Raw genomic sequence first — 13917 nt, 5'->3', positions numbered from 1 at the left:
TTAGGTGACATTTAGTTTTCAATTTGAGTTGAAATCGATTTTCCTTCTTGGATTTTTATTTGAGTTTTATTCAATCATTCTTTTTTTTTTCTTTCTTTTTTTTAGAATAAAACAGATTATGGTTACTTTTTTTCTCCACAGTTAATTAAGGGTACTATTGTAACTTGACAAAAGGGTAAAGAGATAAGTATAAGGATATTTTGGGATTTTTGAGAAAATATAAATATGCTACATCATCGGTAAACTAACGGAACTTAGCTATAGGAGGCATTAGTAATTGTATACAAAGTTAAAGGTTGGGTTAGTAATTTTGAAAAGTACAGGGGATACAATAGTAATAAAATCAAAGTACGGGGGCAATAGTAATTATCCCAATATCATATTTACATCTCCCCTATCTCTTTCATATTTTCAAAGTTTTCGCATTACCTTTATTTGGATTCCCATAGACAACCTAGTGTCCCTCTGCTACGCAATGTTCTATAGAGAGGTGCACTTATATGAATAAAGTCATGAATTGTTCGGTATAGACACCTCAATGCCTATAAATACATTATAGCTATTATAAGCTTTACAATAGCGAGACATAAGAAAAATCCAAAATTCTATCTGTTATTGGATTTTATTTGTGTTATGAATCTAGAAAAAACAAATTTGAGTTGGGTTTATTAGTATTTTGGAAGACTTTTTCAGTTTCTGTGATAGCAAATTATGTCTTAAGGACAACGACTACAATAACGCCCCTAACAGTTCCGACTTACACACTATGCTCTCTTGCTATTATTGATTTTTCATTATTTTACCAAATTTTAAATATTTATCGTCTGTTATAAGAAGAACTAATAAGAATAAAAATGTTTTTTTTTCTTTTTTCTTTTCTATTGAAAAATAATTCACAATGTTAGGCAATAGGCACTGTAGTGATATTTATAAATCTTCATTCCCATTTCGTCATTGGCAATTGTTTTGGGAAGAAATTTTCTAATATTTCGGAAAAAGAGTATCATTTGTAATGTTCATTTATACAATAATACAATAGGAGAGGGATATCTCTAAATTATGATAAAATAAATTAAAAGTGCTACCCTCATTGAACCCTATTCTTATTGTATAATAAAAAAATGTACGGAAAACACAAACATATATCCGGAGAAATAAATAATTTGCATTAATGCCAAGACTCAATTAATTAGGGGCATAAAAGGGTAAATTGAATCACCTTCCCATCAAGGGAAAACAATCCACTATCCTGACGATTTTAGGGCCTGTTTGTTATATGAATCCAGAGATTTCAAATTTATGGATTCATGAATCTGAGAATTATACCCATTTAGTTGTAAAAATATCTAGATTCTATTAACCTTTTTACACTAAAAACGTGAATCTGTAGATTTATGGGTAAGGGGTGAAATCTAGATATTTCAAAAAAGCTATACATTTGCACATTCACAAAAATCACGTGGATCAAATAGTTTTTTAAGATGAATCCAAAGATTTAATTCCACAACAAAAAATCTAAATTTTATAAATTATAACTCCATAGATTTGAAATCTCTATATATTTGAAATCTCAGACTCATGTAACCAAACAGCCCTAACATAATCTGGATAAACGCACATAACCAGGTAACGTTCCTTTTTTGTCCCGCTGTGTAAATCTTGTTATTTGAATTCTAAATATGCATTAATTAACATTTATATTGAGGAATGAAGAATCCAATTAATGCATGACATCACTGTTCCGTTTTAACCTTCTTGTTCTACGCAGTAACCTTAAAAATAATTTTCTTCTCTTTTTGTGAACTGGAACAATGGCTACTGCTTGTTGTAGATTCCATGCACTCTTCATCTTCTCCTCTGCAATTTTCTTCTCAGTCTTCTTCACTGGAACCGCGAATATCCCCACAGTGGATCCTAGATCCATCAGTTTCAACGTTGAGCTCATCCACCGCGACTCTCCTCTCTCCCCATTCAATAAACCCAAAACCACTCTTTCAGACATAGCTCAGAGAACATATGAATCATCAATTGCTCGCTATTCATATTTAACTTCCCATATCAATTCTTCCATGGACAAATACAAAATCGATATTGTTCCCTACACTAGCCTTGATTTCCTTGCTAAAATTCCCATTGGAGCTCCAGCTAATGATATTTTCACTACTATAGACACAGCAAATGAGATATTGTGGATCCAATGCAAGCCTTGCCTTCAGTGCTTTGACTACACCAAGTCTACAACCTTCGAACTCGATCATGATGGGCGTTGCAGAGAATCCATGGCTTTCATAAACTCTGATGGAGGTGTTGAAGAGACAGTGATGAACCTGGTTTTTGTTTGTGGAAACAATAACAAGTTTAACCTTGCTGACCAATCAATTGGTGTCCTGGGTCTTGCTGCAATGAATCTTTCAATGGTGTCTCAGTTGGGATCCATTTCACAACCAAAATTCTCCTATTGTTTTGGTAACCTCAGTGATTCATCATCGAAAGGTAATTTGGTCTTTGGTGCTGCACATATTAGTGGTTTCAGAACTCCCTTCACATTTGATCGGTTCTATTATCTTAGTTTGACTGGCATTAGTGTTGGTTCCCAGAAGCTTGATATTCCACCAGGAACATTTCAGAGAAAAGACTCAGGTTCAGGTGGGGTGATCCTTGATACTGGAACACCATTAACAATTCTAGCAAGAGAAGCATATAATGAGCTAACAGATGAATTAGCTGTGCATCTAATGAGGTTCAAGAGCTACCCAGTTCCATTCACAAAATCAAACAGGTTGTGCTCTTCTGGAAATTTTATTAGGGACTTAAATGGATTTCCATCTGTGACTTTCCATTTTAAGGGCGATTTTGCTGATTTGAATTTGGGGAAATGGAGTTTGTTTACCCAGGTGGAGGAAGACATGTTTTGCTTGGCTTTCCTTCCTAGTGATTCAACTGATATATCTGTGATTGGAAACATGGCTCAACAGTTCTACAATTTTGGTTTTGATCTTGTGAAAAAAGAGCTTTCTTTTATTCGCTCCAAATGCATTATTGTGTGAGACATTTTTTTGGATTGAAATTAACATATACATGTATACCAACAAGGACCAAATGCTTTGATCATTATCAATATATTTTGGTAGCCCCTTTTTATGGGAGAATATCTGATTTAGATTTATTTCATAATTATTATGACGTTAGTTTTGAAAAACCATTCGAAACATTTTTTATTATTATTTTTGAAAGCATAAACAATTTTTCAGGTGGTTGATAAAACTTGTTTTTAGAAGCAAAAACACTATCAAAAGGGTTTTACAAGATCCTTTTCTTAGAGTACAAATTCCATGAATACCCCTCTTTTAATTCTTTTCGGTTGAAAACCATTATGTTTCGCATGATTTGTACAACATAAATTTAAATTTATAAAAATTTTTACTTCAAGAAACACTTTTGACGCGATACTTTTATTTTACATAGTTGTTGTGTATGCTTATCAAAGTAGAGTGTTGGGTTTGAGTAAAATAATATTAGAAGGGGTATTTATGGAAGTTGCAATTTAAACATAACAATGACAATTTTTGTAAATTTTATTACAATTTTTAAAATGATTTTAAAATACAAATTTTATCAAATATCTAAAAGTGTTGTTATATTTCTAAAATCAAGTTTTATCCAACATTTAAAAAGGTGTTTACGATTCTAAATTGGAGATTTGGGAAATTTATACCTGTTTGGTTATATAAATTCCTAGATTCATGAATTTTATGGATTCACTCTTTTATACTAAAAGCGTGAATTTATAGATCTATAAATACGATGTGAAATCTAAAGATTTCATCATTACTATAAAAACGCTAAACATTTGAACTATGACTTCATAGATGTTTATTCAAAATGAACCTACATATTTCATTCCAAAGATTCAGACCAACAAAAAAGTTAATTTTAGGGATCATAACTCCATAAATTTGAAATCTCTAGATTTTTGAAATTTTAAGACTCAAATAACCAAACAAGCCCTAAAATTGTTTTTTTGTTGTTTATTGAAGGAGAAGCACATGATGAGTCATCAAATGAATTCTCAAACATAGTCCGTGTCTAACTTTAATTAGAGAAACAAACGTGACAACCATCAAAATTATCTCTTGAAGCAGAATTTTTCATAAATGAATTTATGTATGAAAAATCACTTGAAATATAACATATTTATTGAATGGTTTTTAGCCATTTTTTAAAATAAAAAATATCAAAAATTATTTTTTAGTGAGTTATCAAACTGATCATGTATTTTTATATTATTTGTATTATAAACCTCTCCCAGTGTTTGTCGTCGATCTCAAGCCCAGATAAAGGAAAATGATTGGTACGTGATCGAAAAAACTCAGCCAAACCCTTTTTACATGGATTCTAGTTTGACCTTATATTCTACCAAAAAAAAAAAGTTTGACCTTATATGATATAAAGATCATAATTATATTTTTATATTGTTAAAATAAAAATTATATTTTATTTTTTTAAAATTGTCAATCGAGCTTTTTTATTTTTTATTTTTTATTTGTTTTTCTCATGAAAATTCAATCAAAATCATATCACTCTTTATAGGGGATCAACGGAGCTGAGGGCCTGTGACCCAGTCGAGGATCGAGGCTCATCATGTTCATCTCACTGTCTTCGTAAATCGGACTCAGGATCTGAACCGTTTTCTTGGAGGGAAAGCCGTTCAAAAATTTCAAAAGTCGTTAACAACTGACCTTGAAAGTCGCTATTTCATAGTAAGAGAGGAAGAGAATTTCGTCTTTTGAGTTTCACGCGTTTGTCTGAACTCGTCGCCAGTCTCGACTCTTGTCCGTGCAACAACCCCGGCAAATTTTTTGATTTTCAGATCATTTCCCTTCTTCATCCTTTTGATGAGTTTCTACAAGAAGACGTTCGTTCTCCTGGGTTTTGCTCAATTTTAGGGTTTTGCCCCCCTTTCTTTTTAGTTGATTTCTAAAGAAGAACAAGATGAAGCAGACGAATAGTAATAGCATTAGAGGAAGCGGCACTGATTTCCATGTACCTGACGAGATCTTATCTGTGATACCAACGGATCCATATGACCAACTCGATTTGGCACGGAAGATTACTTCCATGGCGATTGCGTCTCGGGTGTCGAAACTTGAGTCTGAATCTGGCCAGTTGAGGCAGAGGATAATAGAGAAGGATCGTCTCATTGTCGAGCTTCAAGAGAAGGTTTTAAGGCTCGAAGAGGCGTGTGGTGAGACTGAGGAGCGATTAAAGGTCGTTTTGGAAGAAAACGTAAGGATTTTGTTTTTGTTGAAATATAGTCATTGATTTGGTGATTGTTGTAATGACTTGGGGATTTGATTTATGAATACTGATAACTGTATTTGTTTTCTAGACCAAATTATCGGAGGAGAGAAATTCTCTGGCTATGACTTCGAAGAAACTAAACCGAGATCTGTCCAAGGTCAGAATTCTCCTCATATAATTTCATACCGAGAAAATCATAATCTATTTGTATATATTTTTTATTTTTATATTATCAACAGCTCATGTATGTCGACTTGTTTCAAGTTATTCAGCTCGCAGATGTGCTTATCTGATGTAGTGGTGCCATCTCAAATCATGTACATGTTTACTTCTAGAAGATTTTCTTATTTTTGAGGCTTTTTAACTTAAAATGTTTAATATATTAATGAGTATATGCTTAGTGATATTCCTATTGTATAGTTAATGTGTTGTGAAAATATTGGTAATCAGGATGAAAATGGTTTGGAAGTCAACTTGGGACTATGTGGTGTTTCTTATGAATTAATGATTTTGGAGCAACATTCAAATGCCCACTGTATATTTGGTTTCTGAAAAATAAGGTTGTTACTTGTTTATTTAGTTGGAGTTCATCTGGCTATGAATGATGTGGTGCTGTCTCTAATCATGGAGATTTGCTTATTTATGAGGGTTTCACTTTCAAGCTTAAAATATATATATATATATATATATACAAGTAATGGGAATGCCACTGTGTAAAGTTCTTTACCAACATGGAGATTCATCGTTAGTGAAAGTAGAAGAAAACATTATTCATGACTGCCAAGCATGGTCTGATGGTTGGATAGAGACAATGCAGAACAAGGCAGAACATGGAGTTTGGCATATTTGTTTCTGAAGCGTTGATCTAATATTTTTTGCTTTTTAAGCTCAATGCATTGACATTTGAACTTCATCCATGGAGTACTTGTCTAGTTGACTTCCAAGGAGTCATAATGAACCACTTGTGAACTCGCTAGTGACTTCAATCAGTAGTGTTTTTTTTTAACATAACTCTTTCAATGTCCAGGTTTTTATTTGTTAAATCTTTCAATGGCAAGTTAGAGAAACCAAACCTTGCAATCATTTGGGCCCCGCAGAAGTTCCCATTGGGTTCTGTTAGCTATGACACTGGCAGTTTTATCCAAGGTTCTAGATGATCCATCTGGATTTTTCATTTGTTTGCAGTCATATTTTCTTTGATTCCTGGTTGAACCCCTAGAAAATCATGCGCTCACTCGAACAAAATTGCCATTTTCCCCCCCTTAATTTCTATTTTACCATGGCCAGTCCGATAAGTTGTCATTAGCTTATACTTCGAGTATTGTTTACGTCTCAAGATGAATTAGTTTGTTTGGCTGTCAAATGTCTTTGATTCTTGTATCTTTCTCTATATCAGTATTGCATCCTCATTTTGACTGTTTCTTTACATGTAAGAAAATCTTTTCCCCCATTTAGTTGGCATAGACTGAATCCTAGTTGTTCTGGCAGCTGGAGTCATTCAAGCGACAGTTGATGCAGTCACTCAGTGATGATAATTCATCTGTAAGATCACTGAATTTTTCTGCCACATCAATTTTTCCTTTTGATTTAAAATTTTCATTTGTTCTCACAATCTCTCTCTCTTTGCAGTTGACCTATTGTGGATGTTTTAGTTCACAAATATCCCCCTTTTTATTTTTTATTTTTATATGGTTGTAAATTAGTCCCTGAATGATGTGATTTGTTTACAGGGTGCATTATGCATATAAATAAGATGTTGAAAGCTCAAGATGTTTTTTTCATTTTCTGTTTAAGCAGTGTTCTGAAGCTGTTGATATAGGAACCTGTGACAAGTCAATTGCTAGAACCCATTCGTGGAATGGTATGTTGACATGAGGGAACATTTATCTAGTGCAATTTTTACTATGGTATATTTACTTATGTAGAGTATTTAAATGAGCATTTTCATCATGTATTTTTTTATCAGATAATGGAGGAAATTGGTATATGGCACCACGTGTTGTTAGTCACTCTACAGAAACTAGGAGCTTGAGTGATGGTGGTATGCTGATATAGTTATTCTTTGTTGTTTACTGCTGTTGGAGTGATCTTATGTGTGACTACTGTTTTACAGCCACCATACATGCTGGAAACAAATACTCAATGGCTCCAAACATCACCCCAGGGCTTGATCCTTCTGGATCACCAAAAAATATTTCCTCAGGTTGCTCTCCCCGAGCGTACTCTGCTGTTGGATCTCCCAAGATGGTATCTGGTAGCACTTCCCCTACGAAAACCCACCTGGAAAGACGAGGTTCATTTTCGTCATGGTATCAATCAAGCCAACAGTCCTCTGCAGCAACCTCTCCTTCCCGTGGACGTCCATTACCAGGTTTTTTCCAACTTCTTTTTCAAATTTGAGTTACATGCAACCCCTTGCATTTTTAACCTTTCACAGGCCATCCCTTTTGTTTGGACGTTTACATGAAACTACATGGTTCTCATTCTTTTAATAATATGAACTGCTGACCATTTTTGAATTCCTTAGAATTGTTGATTAAAATTTTGTCATTTTACAAAATGCCAGGTTGCTCAATACAATTGTTATTATATGGTCTATTCCACGACATGGTTAGGGATATAGTGCTACTCTTGGCTTGGCCGGATTGTGGTGGGCGCAGCCCAACCCTTATTTTTTGGAGGTGAAGCCAGGCTCGGACTTGCTAGTTCATTACGGAGCTTGGCCTCCCCATGAAAGTTAATTGTATTAAATACATCAATCCATATATGATGTTGATTGAAAGTTGTCCAAGGATTTCTATGTTAGGTCCATTAAAAATATGGTTCATGACATGTTTTAAAATGTGAAATGGTTATATTGTTGCTTGGCAAAAAGGTATATGCATGCCTCTTCATGGTACACGGTCATACACCAATCTGTTGGATGCCCACAGCCCTTGACCCCATTGTATGGTTTGGTGCATGACTTGTGCATAAATTTTCTCCCCTATCATTTATAGTGTTTTAAGTATATTTATTTATTTATTTATTATTTGTCATAGTTTATTATATACAGATACAAACGCCAGATGTATATAGTGATATTTTTGTGCTGTACATTTTGGGCTCAGTAGTGATGGGACCTTTATCCCCATCCCCCAGCTTAATAAAGCCCCTTTGTACCCACAAAAAAAAAAAAAAAAGTGATGGGACCTTTGGCTCAGTGGAGGCCAGCCAGTTTTGCGCTGAAATAGATCTCTCAAGGCCAAAATGATAGGGATTGGGGCTGGTCCAGCCTGTTTTCATCCCTAAACAGAGCCCATTTAGAATGTGTTGCATTACTTGGATTCTCTCTGACAATAATTACATAAACATGGTGTAGATGCTGATTTTGTCAATGCATTAAACTATTTTGTTCTTCCTTCAGCAATTTTGGTGCTTTTCTACATTGCATTTGGTTGAGCTTATCTTTACCTTCATCTAATTTGTCTCTTTTATTTGAACTGCAAAACTTTTAGCGCGAACTCCACGAATTGATGGGAAGGAGTTCTTCAGGCTAGCCAGGTCAGTTTCATCCAGTTCTCTGATTCTCAACATTAAATTGAAATTGTGTTGCATCTCTCATGATTGTTTTTGGTATTTATTTCATTCAGGAGTCGTCTCTCATATGAACAATTCAGTGCATTTCTAGCCAACATCAAGGAGCTTAATGCTCAAAGACAGTCACGTGAGGTATTCAACTTTTTGACTTCCTATCAGCTTGTCAGGCTTCATCTTTTTTGGCTGGGTAATTTCAATGGTAGGTTGTTGACAAAAAACAAACGGTTATTTCTGCCTTCCAGGAAACCTTAACAAAGGCAGAAGAGATATTTGGAACAGATAACATAGATCTTTACTTGTCTTTCCAAGGGATGCTAAACCGCAACGCACATCAGAACTGACATACATATTCTTGAGGAGGAGGGTTCATTGATCATTATATCAGGTATGCTATCCCTTTTTCACTCACCCTTGGAACTAATCCTCTTCTAACATCATGTAGTCCACAGACTCACATTTGAATTTGTTTCTGATAACTAGGCCTGAAAGGCATTATGGGAAGAAAAGGGAAATAATGAAGAGAGTAGCTCACAATACAATGTTGTAAGGAGCTTTTGTGTTGACAGGTATTTTGAGTTTTGAGCTTTTCAGTTGAACTCTGATTGTAATTGACTATGAAGTGCAAAGGATTAGCATGATATGGATGCTATACTGTAAATAACCGTTCCTGCTTTCTCATGCGTGTCTGTACATTTGATTTCATGTTTGATGTTAAAATCGTTGGTAGTGGATATGTAAACTTTCCAACTGCCCAAAAGAAAAAAGGTGTATTAAATTTCCATAATATAGCACACCTAATAAATTGAATTTTCTGTACATCCAGGAAACAATCCCCCCCCCCCCCCCCCCCCCAAAAAAAAAAATGATAGAATTTTGCCAGATTTATCTCTGCATATTTTATTGTTAGAGTCACCTTGTGTAATTTGTTGGGGAATTTAAAAGAAATAAAAACAGCCATAGTTGTCTTGTTCGAACTTGGACCATCAAATCCTGTTGGAAAATTGGAGCTGGTTTCAACTTGTTTGTGAATTGTAGTAGTATGTGATTAAGAATGTATAACTCATGCACCTTGGTTTGTCAAGTAATGCTTGTACGCTCTTATGCGGCTTGGCCCAGTTGCAATGCATTTGCGCAAGTCGCTTTGGTCTTTGATTGATCTAATTTAACAGTGATGTTGCTTCCAATTTATTTTTCCTTGTGGTTTCTTGAAGAAATAGAAGCACTTTTTACAGCGAATCTATAGCCAGAATGGCTGGGATCTCAATGATGCGATTACTTGTTCTTCATTGTATTTTACAATTGAAGAAGGCCGGGGGATGTAACCCTAATGTAGTTTGAACTTCAAACAGGCAAATGTCAAGTTCTGGGTTTATGACTTCATGTGAAAAAAGATGGCAGGTTAGCTTCCCTTCTCCACCCTCTAGTAAATCATACTGCCATTCTTGTGTTGCAATTCATTTTTAATTAAAAATGGATAATCTAGCACAATGGTAATTTTTTTTTAATTAACAACAATCCAATCATTTAAGGATTACATTAAACCAATGCAGACGAGGAAAGGAAGATTAGAAATGGTAAATTGTTATTTATTGATAATCTCATTTAAGCGTTTCATTAAACGTACGAAAGAATAGCGGTAACCCTAAAAAAATGGTGAAGTTCTTTAAGTAAATATTTTTTATGGTTTACCAAAAAATCTTTTTATGAAGACTAAGAATAACCACGGAAGTTCTCCAGGTGAGATTTGCATCTTTTTCTGTAACATTTGAGGACCGTTAGAAGCATGTTAAGTTTTTGTGAGGGGTTTCAGATGAGCAGTCTTCATCAACTCTACACGTGAAATGGTGTTTTTTATGTAAGTCACGTAACTGTCGGACTTTTAGTAGTGAAAATGTAACTGCTGGAACTAATGAAGATGAGAAAGAACAACACCTTCAGGAAATTTGCAATTACCAAAACGAAAATGTAACTGCTGGTGTTTTTGATGTTTCTTGCTTCAGATTATTATTTTTTGGGTCAAGGACAGGCCAGATTACTGTTACTAAGTGAATCTAGGGGGGGGGGGGTTATGGAGGGCTTTTCTAAGAAAAGTATGGATTAGAGTACAGTACATCGATGGTGAATCTGAAGGTTTCAGATGCAAGGATTATGTACCAGTTGATAGCCCTGCAAATGCCAAAGTGATCTTCATTCTAGGGCAGAAGTGTGGAGTTTTTGTCACTGTTATGTTGAATTTTCTGCTCCAGGAGAAGATAGCTTCGTAGGGTGGTTTGCCAATGAATGTTGGATTTTCCACTCCAGGAGAAGGTACATATGGCAGTACATGTATCTAAGGAACTTTTTAGGAATAAACACTGCAGATAAAACTTCTCATATGATTGAACTCCCTTATCACAAAGCAAATGATTGTTATCAGACGAATTTATGAAAGGTTTTATCTTCTATGAGAGTGCATATTAACTGTGTTGAAATATGGGTTCTTGAGGACTTTCTATAAGAAAGTGTGGATTAAATGACACTCCATTGAGATTCAATGTAAAGGGTTCAATTACAAGAATTACATAACAATTGGTAGCACTGGAAATGGCAGCAGAGGAATAGTATCCTTACACAGCTCTGAGGAGTGAGTTCGGTCCGTGTTATGTAGCTGATGTCGAATTGCTGCAGTTAAAAGATGTTACCCACATTAAGGCTAACAGTAAACACTCTATGGCATGGCACACACAAATATGAAATAGCATCATTTCATTTCAACCAAATTAAATTGTTGTAGAAGCCCATGCTGTAACTTGTACAGTGATACTTGCTTAGCCTACTAGATGACTTTACAAGTGTGGGGTTTGTATCTGAGAAAATTGAAAGCTTCATATTATAATCTTCTCAATTCAGGCAATTGCTTATATCAAAATTTCTAGTGTTTTTATTGTTTCTGAATTCTGGGCATGCTTTATTTCCAACCTCCCTGTTCAATGCTAATCGAAATATTTTTTATATCCAATCATTTGTTGTACTAGTCTACTCTTACTTAATAGGTTACCACAGCTGATTCAGAACAAGGGTAGTTAGAATTCAACTCAGGCTTTACTGTGTCTAGCTAATTACCAAAATAATTTATGTTCTGTTTAGAAATCCACCCATAATTTGATTTCCACCATACACTCAAACAGCTATCTTTAAAGACACATGCAGAAACAGAAAGATGGAAATAGAGCAGGCAAAGAACGAGACCTTTCTTTTCGTTTCCCCTCCTTCAGCTTCTCCCTCTTCAGACAACTGTGACATCAGCATCATCAACAACGAGGTCACCATTTACGTATTCTCTATAAGCAGCGACTGGCCAGATGAACCCTCTCCACAGCAACCTATTGGCCAAGGGCACATCAATGATGATTTCCTTCTGGGTCGGCTTCTTTTCATCTCGGATTGCTATCAGGTAGCTTCGACCCACCCACCCAATCCACCCAGCAATGTAGAGGAACAAGATCCCTGGTGTGATGAACTCACCCCAGTGCCTCTGGTCACCACTCACGATCAAGTGGGGCAACCCATCTGTTCCACATAGAAGGCCTTGTTTACCATAGTTGTCAAACCTACGTTTGGTCTTCTCCATGGTGGCTTTGAGTGCCAGTGCTGGAGCTGAATCTGGAGCGTATGGCTTCATGGCAGATTCAAGCTTCTTCAGCTGTTGCTTCTCACGTTTGGCAAATTGCTTGGATTCCTTGCATGGGGTCAGTCCAGCGATGTCGGCAGAAGCTGGGAGAGGGGCAGCGGCAGTGGAGGAGAGGAGGATGGAAGAGAGAGCTAAGGCAGCTGAGAAGGATTTGAGTGATTGTGATTCTGGGTTTGATGATGATGATGATGATGATGGTTGTGAGGTTGAGCAGATGATGGATTTGGAGATGGGTTTGGAGGTAAAGGGTGTCTGGGGCTTAGAGATGGGTTTGGTGAAGCTTGTGGGTATGGTGAGTGACATTTTTTCCCTTCTTTTCTGGTCAGGAGATCAAGGACAGGGTTTCAGAGGTTTGGTTTAGCTTTTGTGTGGGATGGAAGAGGGTGAAGGAGTGAAAGGTAGTGTTTGAGAGGCTGTGAGGATAAGAGAGGTGGGTGAGTGGAAGAGTTCGGTGGTCTTGATTGGTTAGAGGTGTCTGGTTTTGGGGTCTTTTTCAGATTTCCTCTCTATCTAGTCATGATATGGATAATTTGTTTTTCATTATGTCATTTTAATTTGAATAAATATTGATTCCATCCAGCCCCTTCATACGTAAGTGCATCCAACCATTGGATTGACAACATGTGGACGTCACAATTGCCGTATTTGATTGAAGTATAATTCAAATCCGACGGTTGTGATTAAATCCGTCCGCGTGACGTCCATCTAGCGTTGGATGCACTGACGGAGAGAATCTGGATCCTTTTAATTCCATCTATTTTCATAGCAGACAGTGACTCCGGTCGGACCATGCCGAGCCGGATCAGGTTTTCTACAAATGTTCTTATTTCCTTGGTTCAGCAATGGGGTTTAGCTTTTTGACTAATTGGATTCTTCAAGGATGGTACCTGTCGAACAAAGGCTAGACAAAGCCAGAAGCTCCAGTCATGCAAAGAAACCTAGAACGCAGTAATGAATTGGATGAAACACGGTAAGAAGTTCTGGTCATGCAAAGAAACAACTTCGGTTGTGAAGGATGTATGATAATGGAAAGCAGGTAGTTGATCTTCCCAGAAAATTTATAATGTAATTTGCTTTGGAAATCAGAAAAGGTTTTGATTTACGGATATGTTTACTTTTTGGGTAATTTTCATCTGATGAGTTTTGATCCATGTCATTTTTAGCTCAAAAAAATTTGAGATTTTGCATTTGTTTCCCGGTGTACCCAAAAGGTCAATGGAAGGACATTTTATCTAATTGTTTATGATATTTCCCAGCTCCGACAATCTAAATTTTGAAATCCAAGCTGGGCAGGTACGAACTGTACTCCTCAAATCGGTTAGATTACATTTTGGCAGAATTCTTTGAGAGAGATTCGGTTCATCCAA

The 13917-nt window shown here is 35.9% G+C and overlaps 2 protein-coding genes and 1 pseudogene across 4 annotated transcripts; 2 read left to right on the top strand and 1 right to left on the bottom strand.

The window, feature by feature from the left end:
* The first annotated feature begins 1811 nt into the window (after positions 1-1811).
* LOC149026265 (putative aspartic protease At2g35615) lies at positions 1812-3047 on the top strand. Its single transcript, XM_089143639.1, has one exon. It carries the CDS (start codon positions 1812-1814, stop codon positions 3045-3047), a length of 1236 nt encoding a protein of 411 aa, XP_088999765.1.
* A 1558-nt stretch (positions 3048-4605) lies between these two features.
* LOC149026264 (uncharacterized protein At4g15545-like) lies at positions 4606-9696 on the top strand. Of its 2 annotated transcripts, XM_089143284.1 has the most exons (10): positions 4606-5286; positions 5390-5458; positions 6790-6843; positions 7099-7162; positions 7268-7342; positions 7415-7672; positions 8799-8844; positions 8934-9012; positions 9123-9265; positions 9361-9696. In XM_089143284.1, exons 1-9 carry the CDS (start codon positions 4993-4995, stop codon positions 9219-9221), a joined length of 1038 nt encoding a protein of 345 aa, XP_088999410.1. In that variant the 5' UTR covers positions 4606-4992; the 3' UTR covers positions 9222-9265; positions 9361-9696. The 2 variants fall into 2 exon arrangements, with proteins under 2 accessions (XP_088999410.1, XP_088999411.1); XM_089143285.1 differs by lacking the exon at positions 7268-7342.
* A 1690-nt stretch (positions 9697-11386) lies between these two features.
* On the bottom strand, positions 11387-12957 carry LOC149026263 (photosystem I reaction center subunit III, chloroplastic pseudogene; annotated as a pseudogene). The gene is made up of 2 exons (XR_016171823.1): positions 12109-12957; positions 11387-11541 (listed from the first exon to the last, which is right to left on the bottom strand). The product of XR_016171823.1 is annotated as a photosystem I reaction center subunit III, chloroplastic pseudogene (transcript).
* Positions 12958-13917: the final 960 nt, after the last annotated feature.

Source organism: Hakea prostrata, chromosome 2 (genome assembly GCF_041222555.1).
Source record: "Hakea prostrata isolate BN-2017 chromosome 2, UWA_Hpros_2, whole genome shotgun sequence".
Lineage (NCBI taxonomy): Eukaryota > Viridiplantae > Streptophyta > Magnoliopsida > Proteales > Proteaceae > Hakea > Hakea prostrata.
This window is presented reverse-complemented; position numbering and strand designations above follow the sequence as displayed.

What these genes read in the sequence shown, in the direction of transcription:
- LOC149026265 (XM_089143639.1), top strand. Translation starts at nt 1,812, where the DNA reads ATGGCTACTGCTTGTTGTAGATTCCATGCACTCTTCATCTTCTCCTCT.
- LOC149026264 (XM_089143284.1), top strand. Translation starts at nt 4,993, where the DNA reads ATGAAGCAGACGAATAGTAATAGCATTAGAGGAAGCGGCACTGATTTC. An exon ending in TAAACCGAGATCTGTCCAAG is followed by an intron (nt 5,459 to 6,789) that starts GTCAGAATTCTC and finishes TTGTTCTGGCAG; the next exon opens with CTGGAGTCATTCAAGCGACA. An exon ending in CCGTGGACGTCCATTACCAG is followed by an intron (nt 7,673 to 8,798) that starts GTTTTTTCCAAC and finishes CAAAACTTTTAG; the next exon opens with CGCGAACTCCACGAATTGAT.